This window comes from Podarcis gaigeae, assembly GCF_964106915.1.
Source record: "Podarcis gaigeae genome assembly, chromosome: 7".
In the NCBI taxonomy this organism is placed as follows: Eukaryota; Metazoa; Chordata; class Lepidosauria; order Squamata; family Lacertidae; genus Podarcis; species Podarcis gaigeae.
The window spans coordinates 88,631,756-88,659,683 of NC_139683.1; the positions used below are offsets into that span (position 1 = coordinate 88,631,756).

At 45.1% G+C, this 27,928-nt stretch overlaps 1 protein-coding gene across 3 annotated transcripts; it reads left to right on the forward strand.

Moving 5' to 3' along the window:
- The first annotated feature begins 1,105 nt into the window (after window positions 1–1,105).
- Window positions 1,106–27,549, forward strand: SYNDIG1 (synapse differentiation inducing 1). 3 transcript variants are annotated; one of them, XM_083748691.1, is made up of 4 exons: window positions 1,106–1,422; window positions 14,014–14,566; window positions 22,998–23,135; window positions 25,961–27,549. In XM_083748691.1, exons 2-4 carry the CDS (start codon window positions 14,072–14,074, stop codon window positions 26,117–26,119), a joined length of 792 nt encoding a protein of 263 aa, XP_083604817.1. In that variant the 5' UTR covers window positions 1,106–1,422; window positions 14,014–14,071; the 3' UTR covers window positions 26,120–27,549. The 3 variants fall into 3 exon arrangements, with proteins under 3 accessions (XP_083604817.1, XP_083604819.1, XP_083604818.1); XM_083748693.1 differs by lacking the exon at window positions 1,106–1,422 and adding an exon at window positions 3,060–3,192; XM_083748692.1 differs by lacking the exon at window positions 1,106–1,422 and adding an exon at window positions 10,265–10,375.
- The last annotated feature ends 379 nt before the right edge of the window (window positions 27,550–27,928 follow it).

The window sequence follows — 27,928 nt, forward strand, 5'->3', positions numbered from 1 at the left end:
TGGAAGGTTACAGCATCTGTTGTGGCTGTAGAGACTGATACAGGACAGATATGTTTTGTTGCAGCTGGGGCAGATTAAGGCGTCCAGTTGTGCTGCTGCAGATGCACCGCAGAATTTATTTGCTTTGCATTCCTCCCAGTGGTCGTCCCCCCCCCCCCCATCACCGCTATGAATTTGACTGGTACCACAGCCGTCTGCAAAGGATTCCCACACAGTGATGTTGAAGTTGCCGGCCTTCATGTCACATTTGCAGACATTTTTGTTAACACAGAGTTGATCTGCCAATTGGCCTGATGCTGGAGGCCAGCTCCCCATAGAGGACGCCCTTGGGGATCCTGTCCAGTGGGTTGTTTAAGAGACAGGTCTCTTTTATTTCCTGAGAGGTATCCTTACTGATGAGTGGTGGCCAAGGAAGCAGGGAGGAACTTGCCTGAATCAGGGCCAATCCGGACCCCTGGCCCCCAATTTATATGTTTGTGAGTTGGTGGGGGTTAGCTTGCATGATGCCTGAGTCCCTTGGGGTCCTGGATCCAGCAAGGGTCAAACTCTCATGGAGGATTCAATTGTTGAACTGACCAGGCAACCTTCTTCTGGAGAACCAAACCCTGGGTAAACCCCTGGAGTCTTGCACCATTGGGAGACTGGGGCATATGCAGCAATATTTTCATCCCAGCATTCTGGCCAATGAGCCTGACATTCCAGCACAGTTTGGCCTTCTCTGTGCCTACTCTCTCCCAAAAGAGCTTCCTTTAGCTTTCCCCTCCTGCCCTTTTCAGCACCAGAAGGCGATCTTTCTTTTTCGGAAGGCCTTTGACTTTGGGGCTCAGCTTGCCTTTGTCTCTAGCCGGCTGCTGCTTCCTCCTGCAGGAATGTGATTTGCCCGTTTCGCAGGAAGCCGGGATGTTGTTGGTCTTGTGCGGTGGAAGGCTTGGCTGGGCGCCTGACCGCCTTCCCTTCTCCGGCGCTGGGCATCGCCCGCGTTCCGCGGGTTGGCGCCGACGTTTCGCGCCGCTTCGCCGCTTCCCGCCTCCTGCCCGCCCAGCCCTGAGCTCCCTCTAGGACCCGGGGGGATCTTAGCACACCCCCCCCCCCGCCGCCGAACCGAGTCTCGGTGCAGGGCTGTAAATTCCTCCTGTCAAGCCCCAGATGCGGCAGCAGCAGCAGCAGCAGCAGCGCCTCGCCGCTCTCGGCTCTCCCCGGGCGGCGGCGCTGCGCCCCGGCTTGCAGGCAGCTCCACCTGCCGCGGCGACTCTTTCCCCGCGGGCTGCTCGCCATCCGCTGCGGGGCTGCCCTGCCCGGAGCCGCCGCTCTGCGCGCTGCTCGGGGGCGCCGCCGCAGGGTGAGGCCGCCGCCGCCGGAGCGCCGGTCCCGCAAGCCGCAGCCTGGACGGAGGTCACCTTGCGGCCGCCGCTTGGCCCGGAGGTAGGTCCCGGGAGGGAAGTGGGGGGGGGGGGAGATGGAGGCATCTGCGTCCGTCCCGCCTCTGCCCAGCCTCGCGGCGACGAAGCCTCGCGGGGACGGGGGGACGGGACGCCTTTCCCTTCTTCCCCGCAGAGCTGCGGGGAAGGACCCTTGACGCCAGGGCTCGGGCTGCTGCCGCGGGAGCGCAGGCTGAGTCGCCGCCTCCTGCTCGGGCGCCGGGTCCCCCGACGGCAGCGCGAAGTCGGCAGCCCCGATCTTCCGGCCGCATGCGAGGCATGTGCGCCCCTCGCGCCCGCCCGGCCCCCGCGTGGCTTCGCCAGCTGAGCTCCCCCGAGCCGCCTCTTCTCCTGTCGCGAAGGCGCCGCGTGGGGAGACTCCGAGAAGGGGTCCCGTGGGACAAATCCATGCCGGTAATTCCCCACCTGTGAATCTGGGCTCGCAAAATGGTCATCTAGTCCAGCCCCTGCAATGCTCCGCCTGGGGCTCGAACCCGCGACCCCGAGATAAGAGCCGTCGCGCAGGCGCGTCGGAAGCCCCATCGCCGGGCCCCTGAGCAGGACGCGTCCCCGGGGGTCCGGCCGGCAGAGAGGCGCCTCCGCGGAAGAGAGGCGCATCGGGAGGAGAACTGCCTGTCGCCCGCGCTCAGCTCCCCAAGGGACGCGCTCGGGAACGTGCTCGGGTGAAGATTTAAGGGGAGATGCTAAAGGAAGTCCCTTTGGCTTAGAATGCAGAACAAACTTCCGTGAAAACGACGAACAACACATTCTTATGCAAGTCTACTCTGAAGTAAGTCCCAATGAATTCAGTGGGCCTTACTCTCAGGTGGAAACTTATTAGAGCAGCAATAATAATAATAATAGTAATAAGTACCACACCCTTCTGACTGGGTTGCCCCAGCCACTCTGGGTGGCTTCCAACTCATATAAAAACATAATAAAACATCAAACATTAATAGCAACAATCTGATCCAATATAAAACAGTCACAACAATTTTAAAATAAACAACTTACATCAAATAAAGCAATATTCAACAATCCATTAGAATCTAATAGTAAACAGTAAAATTAAACATCAGCAAATAATAATTAAATTGTTTACACTTATCAATTACAATAATTACTAATCTATAATCAATAAAGGAGATCATGTATTTATTCTTCCAGTTCATCAATATAAATTTATTGGCTACCATTAGAGTGTGTAAAATCTATTTTCGTTGTCCAGTGGTTAAGTTCCATACAGTAGGTATATAGTACAGCAGAATATTCTTTTTCTGAAAATTTTAGTTAAAGGCATAATCTCCTTTAATCAGTGCATTGATAATATGAACTTGTAATTTATGAATGGACTGCTTATAGACATAGACTCTGCTTGGATAAAGACAACAATATTTGGAACAAATTTATACAAAAACTAGTAGGCTATTTTTAAAAAATGTATAATCAATAAGAATAACCGCAAATCACAATGCATAAAATGCCACAAAACATACAAAACCATAGAAAATGATGAAATTGAGAAACAAGGACACACAAATTATTCTTAAAATTAAAAATATATATCCTTGAACTCCTCTCTTCCCAGCTGCGCCTGCTGTTCACAAAGTCGGGGTCTGAGGAAGACTCCCAGGCCTGGAGGGGGCGCAAGGCAGGTGGAAAGAGCCATTGCCTGATGGCCAGCAGAAAGTCCCTTTCCCCTCACGTAAAAGAGCAGCTATTTGTAAGCTCCACTGAATTTTGGAAGTCCCACAAAATTCAATGGAACCTGGAAGTAAGTAGAGGTCTATAGGATTGTGTGGGTGAAACTGCTGTTTATTTCCAATTAAAAATGGATCCAATGCATTACTGCAGTAATTCTTCAGCTGTGGTCCATGGGCCACCAGTGCTCTATGGCGTTCCTTCAGGTGGTCCCCATAACCACAGCGACAGTAATTCAGAAAAGCTTCTAAACTGTATTTCCAGGACAAATGGTGATACCATAAATGTCAAATTGTAACTCTTTCTTCTGCACTTTAATGCATCTACACTGAAAGTGCAGAGAAGGAAATGGAGAAACAAATAGATGCCAAAATGTCTTGACTGAAAAAAGACTCAGTGACACTGACCAAACTGTGGTTCACACCTGTTCTAGCATGGTAACCCACAACTCCAAATTTACCTAATATAGTGACACTGATTTATTGTCACATGAATTCTGGACCTTGGGTCTCCAGCCACTGTCGGTTTCATGCATTTTCACTGCAGGTTTGCCTATTTTTTATAACTAATTCTTGAGACAACCAAGTAAAATTTTTATATAATGCTCCTGTTAATGTGGAATTTGTTGAAATATTTATAGTATTTACAAAAGTTATTCACAGTTTTTCTTAATGGAAATGGAAGAACACCAATTATCTGAATGCAAGATATTGCTTCATAAGGTTATAAATACTTTTCCTGAATACATACAGGTTACCCAAGCAGTGTTCAATATAACAACCTGAATAATTTTAGTAGTTTTATTCAGGATGAAGCCCATTTTGGCAAGTATCAGTGGGATGTCAGAGTTTGCATTTTGCCAAAAGTAGGTCAATGTGGGGTGTGGTGATTGTTACACATAGTCTCAGATCATTATTGTAGGGTTGCCATATTTCAAAAGGTAAAAACCAGGACACTCCAAAAATTGTTGAGATGTGTTGTTTTTACAATAACGCCAAAAATGCAGTTTTCCAATTGACTTGCCTAAGATCCAGGACAAAGGGCCACACTTCAGAAATCCCCCCCCCCGGATGTCAATTCCACCTTTGTAATCCTGGTAATGTCTGGCAAAATCCAAATGTATAGCAGCCCCACATTATTAATACATTGCTAAAAGACCTGTCTCAAAGACAGGTTTTTGAAAAAACTCTCAGGCAGAGCCACAGCTGGGGGGTGGGGGCTAACCAGAGGGGCGTCATTGAGGCTCCCAGCCTGTGTATGTTTAGAAATGCACGGGGGCGGGGGGGGGGAGTGCCAATCTGGGTTTTTGACCTGGGTGAAATAAAACCTACCGGTAGTTTCACCGCTGCACCTGAGCTTATATTGATTCATCAGCAAGCTCAGGATAGTACTAGAGTAATTTTAATGCCCTGAAGCCAAAATTTGAATAGCCTAACTTCCAAAAAATTATCTTCAAGGGTCCTGTCACATGACAATTCAATTAGCTGTTGTTCTTTTTATGCAGACACATTGAGCAATAACATCCATTCAGTACTGGATGCAGGCACCTTTTGGGGGGAGGGGCTGTATACCCCCATGCCGTCACTATTTGTCACTAAAGCACATTCTGCTGAAGCAGAAATAATCCACGTGGTGCCAAAGTGCACTTCTCAGTTTAATTCTTATTAATTTTCCAAACAAATGTTCTATATAATTCGGAAGCCATTTCTGCTGCAACACACAGGAGGCCATAATGTCAGAAAAACTGGAGGTCTGCAATGAGCAGAATACAATGAAGTTTAAGGTTTAAGTCTGAGCAAACCTCAAATCGATTGAGACTGACTTTTGCAGAGTTCACTACACATCTAGCCTTTCACCGCCACCACCTTCAGAGTGAGGTAATAATAAAACTTTACGGATAGGGAGGATAGGAACTATTTATCATCATAAATGCCATATTTAATTTGTGATAAAAGTGGGCATCTTCAGTTGCTTCAGGGCAAGGACACTTTCTATCCAGATAGTAACTTGATCAAGCGCATTGCTTCTTAGGTGGCATATTTGGAGTCATAACGTATCCTGGTGATCTCTTTCCTCCCCTTAAACACCAGCTGAGGCCATGGCAAGGAGCTGCGAAGCCATAAAGAGTAGGTTTTCTTTGCATTTGCAATGCAGGTGGAAGCCCTTATAGCATGGCAGCAAATCAGAAAGCACCCCTTCAAATCTTGCCTCTGCCATAATCATGCTGGACACCCTTAGGCAAATCCTCTCAGCCTCTGCTCCCCAGCCCTAGCTCAGTGGTGATGATAAGGGCTGGTAAGGATTGCTGTGAATTACTTTTTGAGAGCTAAAAAAAAAAGTGTTGTATAAATGCTTATTAATAGGTTTTAAGTAACCATGGCTGTGTGAGGACAAGTAGAGTCACACAAATATACCCGTATTTTTCGCTCTATAACACGCACCCGACCATAACACGCACATAGTTTTTAGAGGAGGAAAACAAGAAAAAAAAATTCTAAATGAAACAGTGGATGTATGATTTTTGTGGTTCATGCTGTGGCCACAGACATGTGATCTGATGGTGAATTTGGGGTGACCCAGTGCAAAAATCCTGAGGATCCATGTGGATCCATGCTTTGAAACCACGTTTTAAGTGGGGAGGGAAGGAAAAGCACTCAAGGGACAAGGAACACGCGTGGGGTGGGTGGAGAAGGATGCTGTTAATAATGCTGCTATTTAGCCAGCTGAGTGGGGAGGAGAGAGGGCCAAAGAGCCTGCTTGCTTTAAAGGAGCCAACCGGACAGGAGCCGCTTACACTCGTATAAGCGGCTCCTCTCCTCTCCCACTTTGCTCCTTTAAAGCAAGCAGGCTCTCTGTCCCTCTCTCCTCCCCACTCAGCGGCTCTTCTCCCGCTTTGCTGTTTCAAAGCGAGCCACGGAGGAGGGAAGGAAGGGGAACCATGGATCCTCTGCTCACGACTGCAGCAGATCCCCACCGCGACCCGTAGGCATTTGCTCCGTAACACGCACAGACATTTCCCCTTACTTTCTAGGAGGAAAAAAGTGAGTGTTATGGTGCAAAAAATACAGTAATTCTCCACTGCAGTCTCTCTCCCAGCACCCAAGAGCCTCTCCTAAGAGTTAGGAAAGGGGTGGGATGGAAAAACCAAGCAAGCAGATGCACAGAGAGGCATTCCAGGTCTTTCCTGAGCTCCCCACCCAGAGAAAGGTGTTGTTTTTGGGGAGCATGCAGGAGCTTGCAGTGTGGAGGTGGTGAGGAATTCCCCTTGAGTGACCGTTCTCCAGGAGTGTTGCATTAGATAAATCCATTACTGTTATGTACTGATTACAGATAGGTAGCTGTGTTGGTCTGCCATAGTCAAAACAAAAAAAAAAATTCCTTCCAGTAGCACCTTAAAGACCAACTAAGTCAGTTCTTGGTATGAGCTTTCGTGGTATCTGAAGAAGTGTGCATGCACACGAAAGCTCATACCAAGAACTGACTTAGTTGGTCTTTAAGGTGCTACTGGAAGGAATTTTTTTTGTTATGTACTGAGTTGAATAGGATCCAAACTGCAGCAGTCTGATTGGTCCTAGAACAATAGGATTCAGAATGCAGCAGTCTGATTGGTCCCAGAACAATGCAGCAGTATGATTGGTTAGCAGGAACAACCCAATCATGCTCCAGATAGAAGTGAATCCACAACCTGATTGGCTTACAGTAGAATTCCGGAATTAGCCAATCATGTGTAGCCCATTGTATAAATAATGTATATAAAGCAGATACTTTGAGGGGACATTCATTCATTCCTCCTCATCACTATGAGCTGAATAAAGAGCATGAAATCACTTTGCGACTCTGAGTATATTTCAATTACCTTATTTTATTTTGTGCTTTTGTAGCAAACAGCATTCTAATGCATTAATGATTGCAAACAGAGGCAAAGGCTGTTTTTTTAAATATAGATTTAATTAACATGAAGTACAAGAGCTTCATTTTGTGCCCCCAGAGTTTGAGTGAGTCTGTGGAAACATGCAAAACTGCAGCTTCTGCTCATGGTGAACGTTTTGCCCAACCTGTTTGCCATATGGGGAGAGCTGTTTGGTGCTGAGCCTGAGCATCAGCGTTAACTCTAAGTAGTCTGTTTCTCAGGGCAGAAGGTGACAGAGCAGATTCACACATTACTCTGCTAATGAGGAAAATGCATGTATTTCAGACCTCGCTTTACTTGTTTTAGAATCCTGTGGAAGCTTAAACGTTGGCATGAAACTGTGGAGTTGCAATACTATCCATCAAGATTTCAGGAGATATCCAGCAAAGGATTTAAATTGGTTTACCAATGTCAGACTATCTGTGATATCAACAACAGTTTGCAAATTACGTACTGTTAATTACATAAATATCACTGTCTGTACATGACTGCATTTCATTGCCCTCTGGCCATAGCTTCATGCATCTGCTGAAGTGGCCTGTAGTCCACAAAGCTTATGACGCAAGGCTCTGTCCTGTTTGTTGCAGCAGGCTAACTGTGCTACTCCTCTGTAAATATTCCACCAGAGGCCAATAAAGAGATCAGGAATGAGATGCTCCCAAGATTGGTTTAAATTGTCACATGTTTTGAACAGCAAGTGAGAAACCTCTTCTTGTGATATGGCACCTAGCTTAAAAAAAAAAGCTAACGAAGAGAAAATAGCTGATATACCCTGGTAAACGAAGTATGAATGCTTCCTATTCTGCTACCTAAGACATGAATGGGCTAGGTCTTCTTGTATCTTTGGTGGTGCGACAGAGTTTGTTCCCTTCTACAGGCAAAACAAGTCCGTGTTTCCTCACTCTGAAGGTTAACAGGCAAACCAGCTTTTGCATTGCAGTCTCACAGCGCACGGTGCATACCGATAGCTGGGTGTGAACAATTTAGGGTTGCCACGTTTTCGGAAGCAGGATCCTGGACTAGATGAACTAGATGATGCAGCAGAATCCTTACCTCTCCATTTTGGATACCTGTCGTCTTCCACTGAGCTCACTGCTTTGGGAGAGGAGGAGCACACTGAGTGGTGAGGGAGGCAGGGGGTCCTGGCAAGTCAGCCAGATCAACCCTGGCAATCGGTGGGGTAACCAATGTTGCAGCCAGTCACCCTCACTCTCTTTGATAGGAGGAGCATAATGCATGTGACTGACTAGTGGTAGCTGTGTCCGTCTGCACTGTTTTTGGTCATGTCTGCAGGTTCAGAAACCAGTTTAGAATTCAATGGCAATTTGCAAACTTAGCTTCTTAAATTAATGTAGTAAAGTGTGACTACAAGATAGATTGTCATTTACATATTATAGTTAGATGCTATGCTCTCATATGCTTATCTCAAGGAGGATTAAAAAATTAATTCAGAGATAATTTTAAAACCTAAAACCAGGAATTATCATACATTAGAATTTGCTTTGGTATATTTGTTGTTGTCAGAGCTGCCCGAGGTCCCAGCTCACAAAGGACCAACGCCAGTTCGTTGTTGTTATATACAAAAGTCTTTATTGAAGTTCAGTTTCGATTTCAAAGCCGCGGCGTGCAGCTCTACGTCTCAACTCTAGACCGCTGGAGCTCCGTCTGAATCTCCTCCCCCCAGACACCAGTTTAAGACTCTAGCCTTGCTCCACCTCCTCCTTTGCTCTTTCCTCCTCTGGGTCCGCCTGTCCGCTGGGGTCTTGCCCTTTCTAGACTCTTCTGACGCTGAGTCCCCTGAGTCTTCCCCCTCCCTCCGGCGAGCTTTAGGACCTGGTTCCCAATCCTGGTTTCCTGCTGTGCCGCGCACCTGTACATTCGAACTTGGTGCGCGCGCCCAGCCGGCAACCTTCCTCCTGACCGTTACACTGCTCCTGTCACTGCTTCCCCCTTCGGAGAGGCTAGCTGGACCTGACTTCCCCTCCGTTCCCTCACTCTGCGATAGAGGCGTGGTCAGCCCGGACTCATCTTCTCTCCCTGCTGGAGGAGAAGCTGGCCCTGATACATGGGACTCTTCCCCCCCCCCCACTACGCTCTGGTGGAGGAGCTGGTCCTGATCTCCCGCTGCTGCTTTGGGAGTCCCTGCTGGCCCCTTGCTTCTGGTGTGTCCCCCCTGGGACCCCCCTTGCCCTGGCCATCGGCGCCCCCCTCTGGGAATCTTCTGATTCGCTGGAGAAGCTCATGGAATCTCTCGGGCCACTTTCATACTCCCCTACGCTGCCCTCCGATTCTTCCCCTTCGCTCTCCATTTCCTCTCTCCCCTGTGCCTCTGCTCCTGAGCCCCTGACAGTTGTACTTTGTTTACACTGTGCTACTCAGCCAAAAGGTTCTTGTTGTGGCAGCTAACTCACAAGTTAAAACCCATCAATAAATAAATAAAACAGAGAGTGGTCATTGGTGCACAATTGGACTGTGGTGGAATTACTCCAGTGCAGGGTACTTGGGCTTGCCTTGGGAGAAGAAACAGAAATTTCAGCTGCCCTCAAACACAGCTTCTTCTTCTTTAGCGATCACTCGTAGCCAAGTAAGATTTTCTTCCATAAACACAGTCTTAACAGTGAGTCTGTAAGTGACTGTGGAGCCAATTCTGGATCCACATGACCTTCCACAATGGGGACATAAGTTTCCGGGTTGGAGTTGATCACGGTGAGGGTTTGCCAAGCGTGCCTTCCTCTTAGCATGTTTCTCCCTTTCATCCTGAGTTCAAGCGTCTTCAGAGTCCATGACACCTTTGGTAAAGGCTGTTCTCCATTTGGAGCACTCACAGGCCACTGTTTCCCAATTGTCAGTGTTTATACTACATTTTTTGCCTTGAGAGAGTCTTTAAACCTCTTTTGTTGACCACCAGCATTACGCTTTCCATTTTTAAGTTTGGAATAGATTAGTTGCCTTCAAAAACAAAAATCAGGCATCCAAACAACATGACCGGTCCAGCGAAGTTGATGTTCAAGAACCATTGCTTTAACACTGGTGATCTTTGCTTCTTCCAATACACTGACATTAGTTTGCCTGCCTTCTCGAGTGATATAAAAAAAAAAAATCAGAGACACTGTTGATGGAATCTTTCGAGGAATTGGAGATGACATTTATAAGTGGTCCATGTTTCACAAGCAGACAGTAAGGTTGGTAGTACCATAGCTTTGTAAACAAGCATTTTGGTTTCCCTGCAAATGTTCCAGTCCTCAAATACTCTGCACTTCAGTTGGGAGAAGGCTGGATTCATAGAGCTCAGGCGATGCTAGATTTCAGCATCAATGTTGGCCCTTGTGGAAAGATAACTGCCCAGGTAGGAGAAGTGATCAGCACTTTCTAACATTACACCATCGAGTTGGATTTGTGGCACTGCAGAGGGGTTCTTTTGTGCTTGTTGGTACAGCACGTAGGTTTTTTGGATATTGAGCAATAGGCAATTTTTTCTGTAAGCATCTGCGAAGATATTTAGGATGGTTTGGAGGTCACCCTCTGAGTGTGCACACATTACATTTTCCTCAGCATACTGAAGCTCTATGACAGAAGTTATGGTAACCTTATTCTTTGCTTTCAGCCTGCTCAGATTAAAGAGCTTTTCATCTGTTCGATATATGATTTCTACTCTGGTGGGGAGTTTCCCTTCGTCAAAGTGTAGGATCATGGCAGTGAAAAAAATAGAGGCAATAATACAACCCTGTTTAACACCTGATTCCACTGTGAATGGTCACTTTGAGAGCCATTGTTATCTGCAATTATTGCTGTCATATTATCATGGAGGAGCCGAAGGATGTTCACAAGTTTATCTGGGCAGCCAATTTTCAGAAGGGCAGTCCACAGGGCATTACGATTTATAGTGTCGAGGGCCTTAGTCAGGTCAATAAACACCATATACAAGGCTTGGTTTTGCTCTCTGCGTTTTGCTTGAAGCTGTCGAGCGGTGAAAATCATGTCCACTGTTCCCCTATAAGGTCAAAACCATTTTGGGATTCAGGAAGGGTAGCCTTGGATATTGTTAAGAGACGGGTTGCTAGGATATTTATAAGAATTTTACCAGCCTCAGCTAATAAAGAGATGCCTTGATAGTTTCCGTAACCCACTTGATCATCTTTTTAAAAAAGATTGATAATTTTGACACCCCTAAAGTCTGCTAGGATTTCTGTCTCCAAGATTTTTTTGATGGGATTGTGAAGTTGTTGTGTAAGTTAAATTCCACCCACTTTGAAGACTTTGGCAGGTATGTCACCAGGTCTCTGGCTTTGTTGTTTTTCATTTGGTTAATAGCTGTACACAACTCTCCCAGATTTGGAGATACTGCAAGCTCATCTCTAATTTGTTTTTGCAGAATTTGTGAGAACACCTCAGCAGCTACGGGGGAGTTGCGGTTAAGGAGATGCTGGTAATGTTCTTTCCAGTGCAGTTCAATAGCTTCTTTATCTTTTAGAAATGTGGCACCATCTGTAGAGCATAGGAAGCTTATACCATAATTTAATGGCCCATAGATGGTCTTTGTGGCTTTAAAGAAACTCTGTACATCATGAATGTGGGCTCAGTGCTGGATCTCTTGAGCATTTTTTATCCAACATTTTTTATTCTCTGGTTCTTCTTTGAACCTCAGCCTTAGCGTTGGCATAGATATTTTTCTTAGTGGCGCAGTTTCTATCTCTTTTCCAGATCTGAAAGGCCTTCCTTTTCTTGTCAGTCATTCATTCAATCCCACTGTCATTCTCATCAAACCAGTCCTGGTATTTCTTGGTTTGGTATCCAATAGTTTGCTCACAGGCTGCAATAATAGATGTTTCTAGCTTGGTGAGCTCCCGTTGCTCGGCCCCAGCTCCTGCCCACCTAGCAGTTTGAAAGCACATCAAAGTGCAAGTAGATAAATAGGTATCTGGCGGGAAGGTAAATGGCGTTTCCGTACACTGCTCTGGTTTGCCAGAAGCGGCTTAGTCATGCTGGCCACATGACCCGGAAGCTGTACGTCGGGTCCCTCGGCCAATAAAGTGAGATGAGCGCCACAACCCAAGAGTCATCTGCAACTGGACCTAACAGCCAGGGGTCCCTTTACCTAGTGTTCCTCAGTGTTATCAGGGAACTCCAAAAGCAGATGGTCCTTAAGAGTCATTTGGAAGCAATCCTGCTTAATAGGACCTTGAAGGGCTTGAGTGTTCATTTTGCACCTTTGGGTCTGGTGCATAGACATGTAAGAACCCCAACAACCACTTTTTTTTGAAGTTTTTTAAGGATAAGAGGCAAGAGGGCAGAGGTGGAAAGCAGAATGGTGCTTCAAGAAAGCAAATGAATAATTTTAGAAAGTGAGATTAGCCTAGGAGTTCATGGCACAAACCTAGGGTTCTCTTCAAGCAATGCAGCATCTTGGATGGTTACGGGGCGGGGGGGCATGAGGGACAAAGCAATATTGGCAGCTTGGGCTCTGATGGACAGGTGACTCACTGAGGTTGCACATAGCACAGAAAATACCTGGGGCTGGAGGAAGAAGCAAGCAAGATAGCAAAAGGAAGGAGACGGGAGCTGTCAAAATGCCAGTTTGTGTATTGGAAGGGAGATGCAACCTCTTGACGTGATGGAGAACTAGTGAAGCTGGGTCATATAAAGGGACTGGTTCTGGGTAGGCCAGAATCATGTCCCAGTGCCAGCACTATCTTTAGGTGCCAGTTGCAGATCTGTCTCTTGCTTCAGAGGTTTTGCATGCTGTGGAGGTGGTCTCTGTGGTAAAAAGAAAAGCCGACAGACAGTTGACATTTTATCTGATTTGATGAGTGGGTACAGGACTTTGTTTGTGGATTTGTATGTTTGTTGTTACCCTTCCTGTAATGTTCCTGAGAATCCCTTTTTTATCTTGCTTGTGAAAGGAGATTTTAAGCATTAAGATTAATTCCTGTGTGAAATGCAGCCCTGATTTGCCTGATAAATCTGCATTCGTTTTATGTTCACAGCAGGTTATGCCATTGTAGTGCCAAATACAACATGAAAAGGTTCTGATAAAAATAGTTTTTGCAATTCTGGCTTGACTTTCCCTTCCCATGCTAATACAAGTGTGTTTTTGTCAATCAAATGAAATTGGGTGTTAGAACATAGGAGAGTGGTGGGGGTAAAACAGCAGTCCCTCTTGACCAGGACTACTCAGAGTGGTTGTTCATGAATTGGGTAATGGTCCACAAGCCATTGGTTGTCATTCCTCAGGGACACCCAAGGTTGGGGGGGGTGCTTCAGGGACCAAATATGGTACTGGTCCCTGGCACATTGGCGTTGGCGGAATTGCTAGTCCACCACATCAGACAGTTTGAGAAACAGGGGTCTAGACCAGGGGTCAGCAAGGTTTATCTTGCCTGGGCTGGATCGGTCCCGCAGAGATCCCTCCGTGGGCCGGATCGCACGCTCACTCGCGATTTTCGGCATCTGCGCATGCGCAGACGCAATTTCTGGGACCATGGAAGCAAGTCCCCTGCCCCGCCGCGCTCTGCCGGTTTAGCGCAGCATGTGAGTGGGCAGCTCAGTTGGGGGGCGGCTCGTGGGCCTGTCAGTCGACCTCCGTGGGCTGCTTCCGGCCCCTGGGCCTTAGGTTGGTGACCCCTGGTATAGACCATATTGTCATCTTGCAGAAGGGGGAGCAGGTGCGGAGTTTGAGTGAACACTAACTTACCTAAGTCCATTTAGTGACAATTATGTAAACCTTTTCCTGTTGTAAGCCTCCGTGAGCATGTATGGAATAGATGGCATACAAATATAGTGATGGTGATGGTTAACAGCTCTGTCTCTTAACCCTTTTACCACAGTATCTTTTCAATGCCGTGAGAATCCTCTGTGGTGAAATAATTTTTAGCCCTATCATTTCCACACAAGAAGCAAATTGCCCAGGAAAAGTGATTTGTAAGGTCTAGGGATGAATGGAGCTTTTGTGCTAATTTGTGGTTTATTCCCTTTCTCATGCCTCAGGATATAGGATCTCTTCATTCCATGTGATAATCGTCCACAAAGATTCCACTTCAGTGAGATGGTAGAGGAAAAGGAAAACAGGATGGATGGCTTGGCTGAGCAGAAGAGTGTCCTTAAGCACACCAAAGCAGCTGATGCCAAGAAGAGGAATGGGCTGATTAACACCAGAAACTTGATGGCTGAGGGCAGGGAAGGTTTGGTGTCTGTGTACCCCACCCCCCAGTATCAGAGTCGGCAGACTGGTACTCTCTACTCTCCAGGCTACCCACGGAATGACCCGGTGCAACAACTCCTTGACCCCAATACACTACCACAGACAGTGGAGTCCCGCTACCACCCGAATATCATCCTCTATTCGGAAAGCATGCTGCGATCATGGGGAGAGAGTGTGAGTGCGGAGTGCTGTGAAACCACCTTCATTGAAGACAGGTCACCTACCAAAGACAGCCTGGGATACTCTGATGGCAAATTTGTTAGCCTCTCCACAGATGAGATCAAGATCCATACCCTCTCCTATGAAGTGGAAGAAGAGGATGACTTCCAGGAAGTAGAGGTCAGGCAGGTCTTCTTGTCATTAGTTGCAGGAGTTTTTCTGTGATGTGATCTGGTCCAATGGCATGCCTTTATTATTACACGATTAAAGACTACTTGGAGTCCAAAGGGACCGCCCACAAAAGAGGTTGCCCGTTCCCTCTCTGCCTGAGTGTCTACTCCGGGCTACCACCCTTCCAGCTGGTCTCCATTGCAGGTGAGTAATTCTGCTACATCTCTCCATTAGGTGTGATAGGCTCAGTCACGTATTCCCAGTGCAGAGACATAGCAGAATTACGCAGTCTGAGAATCCTTCCCTGCTCAAGTGGTGAGTTTGTTTTGAAAAATACTGTGTATTTTAAAACAAACTTAAAATAAGTTTTGGTTTCTGTTTTTCAGATGTTTGTGTATTGCCATTTATGTGTTGCTGTTTATGTGTTTAATTATGACTAGTGTGGGAGAATACGTATAGTTGAAACATGTTCAGTTTGCTCAGAGTGGTTGTCAGTCAACACATGTATTTAAATGAAGCTTGTACGATGTCAGTTCTTAAAATGGTGTGTGGCTTCAGTGTAAGTGAAAAGTCACAAGTAAAACCCCTCAAAACTACCGTCATCTTCAGTTTGTGGATTTTTAGGCTACACTTGGGACTGTCCTGAAACATCAGGTGGGCGAACAGGTAAATATTTGGCTCCCTGCTTGGTACTTGCAATATCCTCTGCCTTTGACCATGTGGTGTAGAGTAAAGGAAGATCCATTACACTCTCTCTCTCTCTCTTTGTAAATTAGTCTGTGTTTTGCTACCCAGAGCTTAAATACATGATCTTACACACACCCTTTCAATTGAAACCATGCATTTGGAGAGGAACCCTAACTTGGCAGAGAGAGAGAGAGAGAGAGAGAGAGAGAGAGAGAGAATGAATACATGGAATTCAGGACATAGCATTTTACATTGAAATACAGGAAAATCCTGTATTATACAGGACAGGTGACAACCCTATGAGATGTCCTAAAAGACTGGGGGAAAATAGACTGCTATTGTTTTGTGTCTTTCATTTTTAATTTTTTTATTTTGGAAGCAAATGAAACTTTTCCCTTGCAGAGCCCGATGCAGCAAAGTGGAACTGTTTTAATTTCAGTTGTTTTCAAGGGGAGACATTTAAGCACACGTGAAATCAATGAGACTCAAAGGTACTTTACTTCCGTTGTAGTCTCGTGTGCTGTCTCGATCTTTGTGGAAAGCAGTTAAAGCACTGCAATACAATTTGTGCTGGAATTAATATTCTTGCCTAGTTACCCGGCCATCCCTAATATCATTGCTCAGATGCAGGGTCCCTGGCAGACATTTATATTAGTTGCCTGACGTTGTTCCAAAGACTTGCTCCTATACATTAAATAGCGCCAGCAATACATTTTTCAGCCAACAAAAAGTCCCATGCCAATAAGGAAGCAAATTACAAAATGTGTATAGAATATATAATGAAATCATGCAGGTCTGGATGCTGGCGCAATTTCTTTTCCATTGCACAGTCATTAGATGTTCTTGATTTTTCTTTTTGCAAAAGCAGAAAAAAGTAAAACTGAATATCTGATTTATTTATTTTTTTACTAAGATTGGAGGAATCATAGCCCCCCTCCCTAAAGTCGTGCTATCATTTTAATTGAAATGTAGCCCTCAAGAGAGATAGAGAAACCAGGGGTATTTCTCCACACAGCCAAAATTTTAAAAACAACAACAAAACCAAAATCTAGTTTCCTTTATCTCAGCAGCCAATGGCGCCATCAGGGCAGGACTTTAGGTTCAAAGCCCAACTCAGATGGATGAGCAGGACTGGCTTGCCATTTTTGGAAGTAAAGAAAGTGGTAGCCATCAAAACAGGAATCCTCCATTAAGTCCAGAGCCTAAAGTTATCCAAGTGCACCACTGACACCAGTCCATGTGCACAAAAAACTCCAGCATTGCCCAGGTTTAAAACTTGGGTTCATTGATATTTAGTCTGCTGATTGGCTTAATTTAATTAAGACAGTCCATGAATGGCAATAATCTTGCTTTCCTCATTCTCTCAGCCAAGTAAAAAAAATCAATAAAGGGGGTGGGGGGACCACAGTCTTAAATGGCTCAGTTTCAAATCCCTTAAAATAAAGAAAGTCTTCCCAAGCCTTTTTCTTCACTTGGCAAGCCTCTTGAGTTGCTTCTTTGGCGATACTGTCACCAACTACACACTGGAGTTCAGATACTCATTCTCATAGGCAATATTCCTCTCTGTTGGCAGCTACTGTAATGCATTGCTTTGAGTGACTTTTCCTTGGAAATATGCTTTCTACCGTTACTCTCAGTGAAGTGCCTAAATCGGGGGGATGGGGGGAGCTTCAGGCCTGGTGGGCCCCCTCACCCAACCCCCAGGAATCTCCTTAGGCTGCGCCTCCTCTCCATGCCCTTCCCAAGTACTTTTGTCTTGCTGGAATGTGCCTTTGAAGTGTGATCATGCCGCTTGCTTGCCAGCACAGAGAGCCAGGGTGAGGCATGTCGCCGACTGTACAAATGCACAGCCTTTTGCTCCATCCACTGTTGCCTCTGGCTCAACCCTCCGCTCGCACAAAGCCCCTGGGAAGTTGCTCTCAAACGAATGTGGCCCTCAGGTTGAAAAATCTTTCCCGCCCCTTGTCTTAAACAACGGTGTTCTTCCAAAACACAGTTCAGAATGCCTCCTAATTTGGATATTTATCCAAAGTGTCTCTCCTTACTGTGTTTCATGCCGGCTTCCAAAATTCTTTTGTGTTCTTATTTTTAGTGTTACTCAGATTGTCTTCAATTGCATCTTCAACTGTTTGCTCTTAAGAGGTTCTTGTTCACAGTACTGATCTACGCAATGCAAAATGCTGATAAACTGGAGAGTTCTGTTTTCTCCAGGAAAATAATAATCTGTGCTTGCACTGAAACATGTAGAAAAATTTTTAATTCAGCCTCAGCAGTAATCTTGAGATTAGTCTACAGATCTGAAGGCTTTTTACTAAACATTTGAATAAGAGCAAGTATTGGAATTGAGGGGAGAAGAAAGAAAATGATTTAGCACGGTGTGGCTGCGGCTGCTGCATTTAGTTTGAGGAGACCCAAATTCAATCCCCTGCACAGTGTGAACTTGGACCAGCCATTATCACATTGCCTGATCCGCCTCCTAGGACTGTTATGAGGATAAAGAGGCATGCATGCCAACCACAGTAGGAACTTGTTTCTGATACACACCTGGGCTATAAATTTCAGGTGTAGCCCTGATGCTAGCCATGGCTTTCTTGCCAGCCTACCTCCTTGTCTATTTCTGTCAGACACTTTCTTTTTCTGTGAACAAGCTGTCAGTCACCAGTTGGCAGGGCTGAGAAGGAATTCTCCCTAGATTCCTGGTTGGTAGCTAGGAGCTGGTGCTTTCACCAGATAATTTCAATAGCAAATTATATATTTATTGGTATTGGTTCACCTGTTATAGACTCAGCGCTCTATTCTATTCCCCTTCAGAAGAGCTGCTGATGTACTGAATCAGAGTGCAAGATGGAAGCAAGGGCGCACTGAGTGCCTACCCTCCACACTGCCAGCTTCCTCTGCCCCCAGCAGCCACACATACATGCATGAAGACTTTCACACAATCTGGAGGCCCAGTTGTGTATGATTCTTAATTGTGCAGAAGTCTTCACACATGCAGATATAACACAGATATAGACTTCTTTGCTGCTGGTCTTTGCACTGTATGCTCAGATGCCAAGGGATGAGCACATTTGTGGGGGCAGAGTGGTCACTTGATTGCTTTTCTTTTTTGAAGTGGGCTCCTCATGCTCACAGGGTCCATATTCAAGGGGTGGTGGTGAAATGTTTCTCAGATATCCCCACAGAAGGGTCACTTGAGACTGGCATGCTAGCTACAGTGGGCAGAAGGAGTGGCATATTGGCAGCCTCCCTAGACACATCAACCAGCAGAAGGGCTGAAGATTCAACTGCTGGCAGATGAGCTGCTTGTTGAAGTCCCTGCCCCTGCTACACCAAACGTTCCTGGAAGTTAAAATCAGTAAACCTGTGGACTGATTTATGGCCGAGCAAAAATACTGCCATTATTCTAAATTCATCACACTATGCACAGAAGGTGAATGGAAGAGGGTTTCGGTGATTTTTCCAGCAGAGTGAAATTATTAGCAGTAGCAGTTCCCCCCTCCCCAGTTTCTTTGAAGAGTTGATGCCACAAATGGTGGGGTTCCTTTCAGTATCCACCAGTGGGCAGCTGCCATTTTTGTTTCCCAGAAAGCCCAGAATAATGTTATGTCTGAGGCATTCTGGGAAACAAAAATGGCAGCTGCCAGCTGATGGCTATTGAGAAGAGCTGCACCACCAATATCTTTTCTTTTTTGTTTTTATTTTAAAGATATTGTTACTTTGCATCTGTCACCCATGAGAAAGCTGCCCGCATTGAACATTTCAAAAAGTTTGGTTGCCCCTGAAATATTTCCCACTTTCATGAATTTCATCCCTCCTCACGAACGCACTGTAGCTCCTCTCCAATTTAGTTGTGAAGGTTATCTATTGAGAACCTCTTCCTCAGCCTTAGTCACCGTGTCAAGTTCAGTCTTTTTTCTTGTTCCTCACTTACCCTGCTGAAGGCACAATCTTAACCCAGGCTGGCTTTGGAGTTATTCTAGAGAGCATGACAGAACCTTGAGATTTTGCACGTGTGTGAGATGCTTTTTATATAATTGCCAAGTCACGTCTTTCTCTGTCTCTCTCTCTGCACACACACACACACACACACACACACATTCAATATTCAGGAAGGCTGGCGATGGGGGAGGGAAAGCTAGTGCAGACTACTGAGAAGACAAAGATAAAAGCACACATACCCAGACAAATGTCTTAGTCTTCAGTCTTATAACACTTACCTGGGAGAAGCCCCATTGAACTCTGAGACTTACTTCTAAATAGACAGTACAGGATTGCACTGCAAATCAGGAAGGGGGGCTGAAGATTAACTTTATTCAGGCACTAAACTATTTATGACCATTCTGAAGCTGCCATGCCTGAATAATGGCTGCAACCTCAAATGATTATGAATAAATTAGTATTCCTTTCAGCCATTTATTGCTGATTGATAGATGTTAAGATTTGAGAAATATTGAATACCAAAGTTCTGAATTATGAAAAGTTAGATTAACATTTCATGGGCGGTGTCAGTGCACTGAGCTTTTCACTTGAGCTGCCATGCTCTTTTATCCAAAAGTGTCTCTTTCCGCAGCAAATGTTTGCTGGGCCTGGGCCAATTGAATGTCTACAGAATTCACTCAGTATGGTGGTGGAATCTTATAGTATAGACGTCATTTTAAAAAAACCTCACGGTCTTTGTTGGCTTTATCTGTGCAAGAGATGAAATAGAACAAACCAATCTTCATTTTCCAGACAGAGTCCAGAGTAGCAAATTAAATTCCTTCTCCAAGAACATACAAGGTGGCTATTTGTGCACTGCACCTAAAGGCCTCTCCAGATGCAAAACATAACCTGACCTTCGTGTGCCAAGGCCCCGAGACCACCCCATTCCCTAGGTGAAAAAACCAGTCGAAATGCGGTATAATGATTTATGGGGTAAATTAAGGCCACAGCTTTATTGGTTACAGATATGAAGGTTTGGCAACAGGCATTGGGTGAAGCCACCACTAATCCACTCCAGCCCATCTGTTGGAGGTCTGATGGTAAACCCAACTGGGGGTGGGGGCACCCTATGACTTACATCAGATAGGGGTGCCCCCAAGAGGTCCCTGTTTGAGGAGTGGTATGGCCCTAGCCCCTGTCTGAGCGTTGGACAGAAGCCACTCCTCCTGGATCCGCAGCTGAGTCTCAAGGCAGGTCCTGATCCCTTGATCCACTGCTGCACAAAGTTCCAACAAAAGGAAGAGGTCAATTAGCCTGGCAGGCCACAGTTTATTCTGTCCAAGTGCCCCTGTTGGTCAGTTGGTCCCGCACCCAGGGCAACGTTCAAGACCTCCTGCCTGGTTCACTAGAGCAGCTCAGAGCCCGTCCACAAAACCGCCTCCTAGGAGGGCAAACAGACTGAATTCAACAGGGGAGAGGAGAAAGTGTACATAGAGTAGAATGTTAAGAGCATCTGTTCAGCTTTCTGCCATTGAGAAGCCACGACAACTAAAAAGAGCTTGCTTGTGGTTGTGATGTGCCCCATTTTCTTTTTCCAAAAGCAGCCATGATTAATGTGCAAGTTATCAATAATGCTAATCATAAAGATGAAGCATTCACCTTTTGGTCAAATGCTTTCTCATAGTCCCACATATAGCGGGCTAACCCTGGCTTCTTAGAATCATCGAATCTTAGCCTTAGAAGGGGCCCAGGGGTCATCTAGTCCAACCCCCTGCAATGTAGGAATCTCAGCTAAAGCATCCGTGACAGATGGCCACATGACCTGGAAAGCTGTCCCCTGGCCTGAAAGCGAGATGAGTGCCACACCCCATAGTGGCCTCTGACTGGCCTTAACCATCCAGGGGTCCTTGACTTTTACCTTTTTTACTTTCCCCAGATAATGAAATGTATTCTAGGACTCTCTGGAATAGAGGTAAACGGTCATCAGCCCTCCCAGAATTTCCCTTGAAACATTAACATTGCCAATTGGTTAGGGGGGAAATGCCTGGCTGTTGGGGGTTTTTTTGCTTTGGGGACAATTCCCAGAAATGAATGGAGCAAGCTTGTTTTTCTCAAGCGTTCTTCCAGCTGGCTAAGCGCACTGGGCTTCATCAGATGGATGTGCTTTGGGACCTGCCTTGTGACTCAGAAGCCTCCTTCCTACTGCAACCAAGCCATCTCCCAGTGTTGTTGTTTTTCATTTCACAAAGTGGCAACCTTATGATCCATGTAGTCCTCTGCTGCTGCCATGTGGTGACTCATCCGTGTGTTGGTGGGACGAGGGAAAAGGGAGGGCATAGCTTTCCTGGGAAGGACAACTGAATGCAGCCTGTGGGCTTCACACCGCCTTCTCTAGGTTTAGGGGACTTTCTGTCTGAACTTGATGGCTTACCTAGGATGCTGCCCACCTCTGAAATTCAGGATCACCATAATCACTCACACAGGTCCCTTGGCTTACAGAGGGCCTGAGGCAGATGAAAGAGAAGAGACTCCTCAAGAGGTAGCCTTAACAAACCACCAGTCTCTGCCTTGCCTGCCCCAATTCATATTACATAATCATGATATTGACCTGCCTTTAACATTTGAAATGTGCTACACACTGTGTACAGCCAGTGTTTACTTTTCTTTGAACAAGAGCACACTGCAGACTTAGACAGATCCCAGCAAAATATTACCATATTTTTTGCTCTATAAGACTCACTTTTTCCCTCCTAAAAAGTAAGGGGAAATGTGTGTGCGTCTTATGAAGCGAATACAGGCTGCGCAGCTATCCCAGAAGCCAGAACAGCAAGAGGGATTGCTGCTTTCACTGCACAGTGATCCCTCTTGCTGTTCTGGCTTCTGAGATTCAGAATATTTTTTTCCTTGTTTTCCTCCTCCAAATACTAGGTGCGTCTTGTGGTCTGGTGCGTCTTATAGAGCGAGAAATACGGTACAAAGACAGCCTATCTTGAGACACAATGGAGTGCACCTTGGCGGGGGGGGGGGGGGACCAGCCCCAGGGTGCAAGCCTGAAGGTCCTCACTGATGTGATCCAAAGGAAAGCAGAGCAAGACGTTTGGCACCAGCTTGGCTTCAAGAGTTGCCGGAAGGAGGCGTGCCAGGCACCATCCAACTGCCTTAAGGACTCTTTATAATGTTAGCCTAGATATATAGCTAGATACTGATAAATAAAGCAGAGCCTATAAGAAGCAAGCAGACTCTTAAAAACAGGCAGCAGATTCTCTGAGGGCAACTTGTGCAGCTTTCACAAAACCATGTCCCCGGTTTCAGCTACAGACTCTCAGCTGTCTTTCTTCCAGGTCTGAGGCAAGCTGCATGTTTCACTAATTCACCCCCTCCCACTGCAGAGCACCCACCTGAGACCCCACCCACGCTCATCTGAGAAAGCACCCAGTCGCTAGGAAAGAATACATTTTTGTCAAGGTTCCGATTGCTTATTCCCAGTGGTCAGGGCAGCCAAATTCACAACAGTATTATTAATAAGGTTTGCTAGTTTTTAAAAAGCTTTTGGCTAGTCAGTTCAATTTTCGTGAGTTATTTTAAAAAGATATCTTCTTAAGATATAGAATAGTAGAGTTGAAAGGGATCCTGAGGATCTTCTAATCCAGTTCCTAGCAGTGCAGGAATCTTTTGTGGGGCTCAAACCCACAGCCCTGAGATCAAGAGCCTCATCGTCTACTGGCTATATAGCAAACTTTAAATAAATGACCGCAGATCCAAAAGGGGCAGGCAATAAGAACTTGCCTCTAATCAGTGTCCTCTTTACGTGCCCTTCCTCTTGCTGTTCCAGAGCGATTATTCAAGTGACACCGACAGTGAAGACCATTTCCTTATGATGCCGCCCAGGGACCATCTTGGACTTAGCGTGTTCTCCATGCTCTGCTGTTTCTGGCCACTGGGAATTGCTGCCTTCTATTTGTCACATGAGGTAATGTAGAATTCTGTTATCTCAATTAGCAGTGTGTGCAGGCATGCGCTGCCCTGTTTATGCTGAGGGCATGATGAAACCATCCATGGACTGGGCAGACAGAGCTGAGTATGTGGGGGGCAGGATGACCTTGCGCCTCCACTTTTATTTCTGTGTAGCAACTATTCCCCTCCCTGGTTTGATATTTCAAGCTTGCCTTATCGACTGTACTCAGGAGTTCTTTCCGTTTCATGAAATAGAGGAGATAAATTCTCAGCGCAGGTGCTTGGATGGCTTTACTTTAGGCTAAATATGCACAAGATTGTATTTAAGATAAGCTCATCATGCAAGAGGTTGGTTGTCAGAAGTAATAATTTAGAATTCTAAAGCTTAGCTTATTAAAATTTGATATATCTCTGGAAGTTTCAACCCTTCAAAAGAAGAGAATTGGGACTGAAAGACCAAGGGGAAATGTGGGTGCATGAAGCATAAGTTGAAAGCAAGCACAATATTCAGGATGTGGTTATTGCTTACATGAGGCAGAAGTTAATGGGGGCACTTTAATGTATAATGTCTATACTTCTTGGTGCATTTGAATTTGTAAGTACCTTAATTTTTCTTTCAGACTGAAGGGCTTTTGATCCTAGAATGCATTCAAGACCATTTTTGATGAGAGATCAAAAAAGCATTGAGGCTCTTTAGTGCATTTTCCCCACCTGGTTCCTCCCACTGCTATTTTTAAATGCCTGTGCAAGGCTGTGATCTAGTCCCCGCTTCCCTGGGAAGGAGCCACACTGAATTCAATGGAGCTTACTTCTCAGGACACATGTATAGATTGCACTATGAAACTCAAATTTTTGTTCTCTCACCTGACACCTTTATTATTTCCCACCTCTCTCCTTCCATTGAGTGTCTCTCATCTTACACTGACTTGTGTTTTATATAGAGCACCTACTTTGTTTCAGCACTCTAGAAATAAAATTAAAGGGTGGAAGGAAGTCATTCAAATGTGCATTCTTGCTACTGTGAATTTGACAGTCACTTTATAGACTGATTTAAGCAACTGGCTTCCTTCTGTTGCAAAATCCCTAAAAATATACCCATTTTCACAAGCACATGGCACATATGATCATATAAATGTCACCAGCCCCTATGAACTGCTGTCAGGCTTGCCATTCTGCCACTTGTACAGTGCTATTACAAATACATTACTGCAGAGAAAACTAAAATAGTGGAGACATCCTAGGCTAATGAGTGAGGATGCTCTTAATGAGTGAGGATGCTCTAGGCAATAGACATTTAAAGATGATCGGTGCTGAAGGATCCAAGACCTTTACAAGGAAGTCTGCACTGTTATCTTTAATTCTGTCTGCTCTTGAACAAGCTGGCTTGCCCTGTGCTGCTGCTGAGCGGAATCCCCCAACTTAGAATTCCGTTTGTGTTTTGTGCCTGCTTTTTATTTATTAAAGCTTTTGGTCTGCTACTGAAAACATTTCAGCCTGAAGACTGTGTTAAATTGGCTCATCAGTCATCTTGATGCCAAACACAGTCTGGCCAAGTATTTTTTGTTTTTTTTCTCCAGAAAGGAAAGTGCTGGAACTCATAGCCGCTGCAGAGGTGTCCTGCAGGACAGCAAAGGAGGGTTGATTTTGGGGGGTGGCAGTGTCGTTCTTCAAGGTCATGTGAGATAGATGTCTCTGGTGTCAGATATTCTTCATCATCATCATCATCATCATTTAATTTGTATGCTGCCTTTCCGTAGTTAAAACCATGCTCAAGACAGCTTATAACATGAAACGATTTACATAATTACAAACGTGACAAAAGCAATTCCCCAGCCCAAGTGTCTGTTCAGCAGGCTCAGCTTTTGTAGCTGGAGTCAGTCAGGGTCTCGCCCTCCCAGGCCAGGTGGGAAAGCCTGCAAGACAGGGGCTAGGTTTTCTAGGACTCACAGGCCAGATTTTGCCATTAACCATGGCAGAATGACCTACTCTAGTTACAGCATGCTACAACATGTTTAAATATTGATTTCTTCATTTTGGATTTTAAAAAATAGGGGTGGTCTTACACATGGGGGCCTCCTTTACACGGAAAAATATGGGGTGTGTGGGTGTGTATACCACTGAAGATTTGAAAGCTTAAACCTATGGCATTCTGCATGCAAAGCAGGTGTTCTGTTATGACCTAGCATGGCACATAGAAAAATGTTTCACCTGGCCTTTATTAGCCAAGCAATAGTTTAACACACCATGTTTATTTAGACATGCTTGTCTCAACATTATAATAGTTTAAGTGTTATCATTTAGATGCTCAGTTATACTATCACAGATTAACTCATCAGTAATTTTAAAACAGAACAGCTGCAGTGTAATTGCCTTTCACCATTTGTGTTCATTAAAATGCAGTTGACAGGAGTTGAAGAACCACCTAAAAAGAAAACAGACCCACTGAAACAAGCATCCAGGCAATGCAGGATAAAGCACATTATTGTAAAAGAGATGTCAAAATTATTTGACATTTAAGAAGTGGGGCTGCAGCTTAATGTGGCTCATCTGTTTATGCCAAAAATGGATGCCAGGTGGCAAAGACAACTAAATTACTAACTCAGAAAGTCCTATTCAATGCACCAGTTTGTCTGTGACGGGGCAATCCTTTATCCTCCTGTGCTTGATGGAATGGATCTGACTTTGTAGTGTTTGGCTATTTCTACTTTAGCAACAGCTTTAAAAGCCCAAACTATACAGTATACTAAAAAAAGAAAAGTCTAAAAAATCAATTTTCCTCTTTAGAGTTGAAGAGTGCACCATATCCAGGTTTACTAAAGTGAGCTTTTCCTCCCCCTACAGACAAACAAAGCCATTGCTAAAGGGGACTTCCACCATGCCAGCTCCAGTTCACGACGAGCCCTCTTCCTGGCTGTGCTGTCCATCACTATTGGAACAGGCATCTATGTAGGGGTTGCCGTGGCGCTTATAGCGTACCTGTCCAAAAACAATCACATATGAAACTCAAGGAAGTGGACTGCTGTAGAAAGCCACAGGAGGCCATGACATTTCAAATATCACTTGTTTTGATGGTACGAAGGGCTGCTGTAATTTTGTACGATTTGAATTCTGAAGAAGAATGTTCAGGATCTATACACCCCCTCCAGCTCACTTTGAATGTTGGCAGTACAGTCATTGCAAGAAGCCAAGAAATGCAGGTTCTTTCCTGAGAGCCAGATATACGTCTTCAGAGCTCGTTGCTGTCCTGAGCTGGACCAAACCCAAAGGGAGCTCTGTCGCATATAAACCCTTGAACATGAGGTTCATCTGTCAAAAGGTGAGAGGCATCTGAATGTAGAGACCTAAAGCTCTACACAGCTGACTGTTTCCTACATAAGAAAGGTGATTCCTCTCTCGGCTTTGGATGATTGAGAAGATGAAACAGCTGGTTCAGTGCATATTCATGACCATGGCTCAAATATTACCTGCAAAGTGAATGTCATATAGGAATAGCAGGAGCCCTATAGGAAAAGAACAAACTCAAAATGATACGTTCTTCTGGTCCATCACATCCAGAGGTGAGGCAAAATGAGGTGGCTGCCTGAGGGCAGCAGATTTGGGGTGTTGAACTTATGGAACAAAGCTGTTGTGAAAGCTTCCTGTGCAAGCTGCGTTGAAACCAAAATGAGGTGTGCAGAAGTACAGTCATGTTCTTGTGCAGCTCCTGTTCATTTCAGTGGAGCTTACATTGAGCTTCTTGGTGCATTGCTAACAAGAGCATTTGTCCCTCTCAGGTGCCAAAGTGTCTTGGGCTGGCCCTGATCCCACTCTGAAAATGACTGGCTTGCAAAGCATGCAGCTCTTTCTGGCAGCATCTCTCTTAACAAAGGGGCCTCTCCTGCAACTAAATGTAAGAAGCCTGTCCACAGATTTCATGACAAGGCATGGAGTTCCACATCACAGCATGGACCAAGAGGTCTGGTGACAGGACCCTGGAGTGTCAGCCTGATGGCACAAACCTTCATTCTTGGTTTATGGACTTTCAGTCATGCTGTGATACATTCCCCATTCTCTAGTTGCGATGTTCGCCTAAAATAAACTCAAGTGGGCAATGGGCATATTGAAAAGAATTAATTAATATTAAAAATCAACTGAAAATAATATTTATTTTGTGTATTACTGTGCTTCTATTTCTTTGATGTTCTTCTGATCTCCTGAAGCAACATCTTACCTAGCATTTTGCAGATTTCTGTGAAACCACTCGTTGCAATGAACCATTGTATTTATCTCTATTTATTGCTTTTAATCAAGGCTGTTAATCTAAGGTCCTGTTAACACTGAATTTGTTTATTTTCCATTTTTAAAAAGTGCCGCTTGAAATTAAAGGGCATACAGATGTGGAACTATTTTTGTGCAAGTTTAGGAAGTTCATTAAAAATATAAGAAATGCAGATGTTGGTTCATGTAATTTGCCTACTTGTTATAAGGGGAGCAGGTGGCTTTTACCTTTTACCTACTTGATAGATCTTGCACAGTCAGTTAGCAAAATGGGAACAGACTACTGTCAACTGTGACAAAAGTGATGAAAGACAGCCATTTTACAAGATATCCTGCAGGAAACTTTTGTCCATATATAAAGCCCATACCAATATCAAGAGACTTTGTTATAAAATTCTGGGCCTTTACCACAACCTCCCTCCCTAAATGACAGGGCATTTTATTTGGGGTATGTATATGTTTCTACACAGTATTTATTTTTTATAATATTACAGATACATTGCTCAGTATAAAACCAATCCCTGAAAAATCACTTGATGGAGTTGGAGGCAG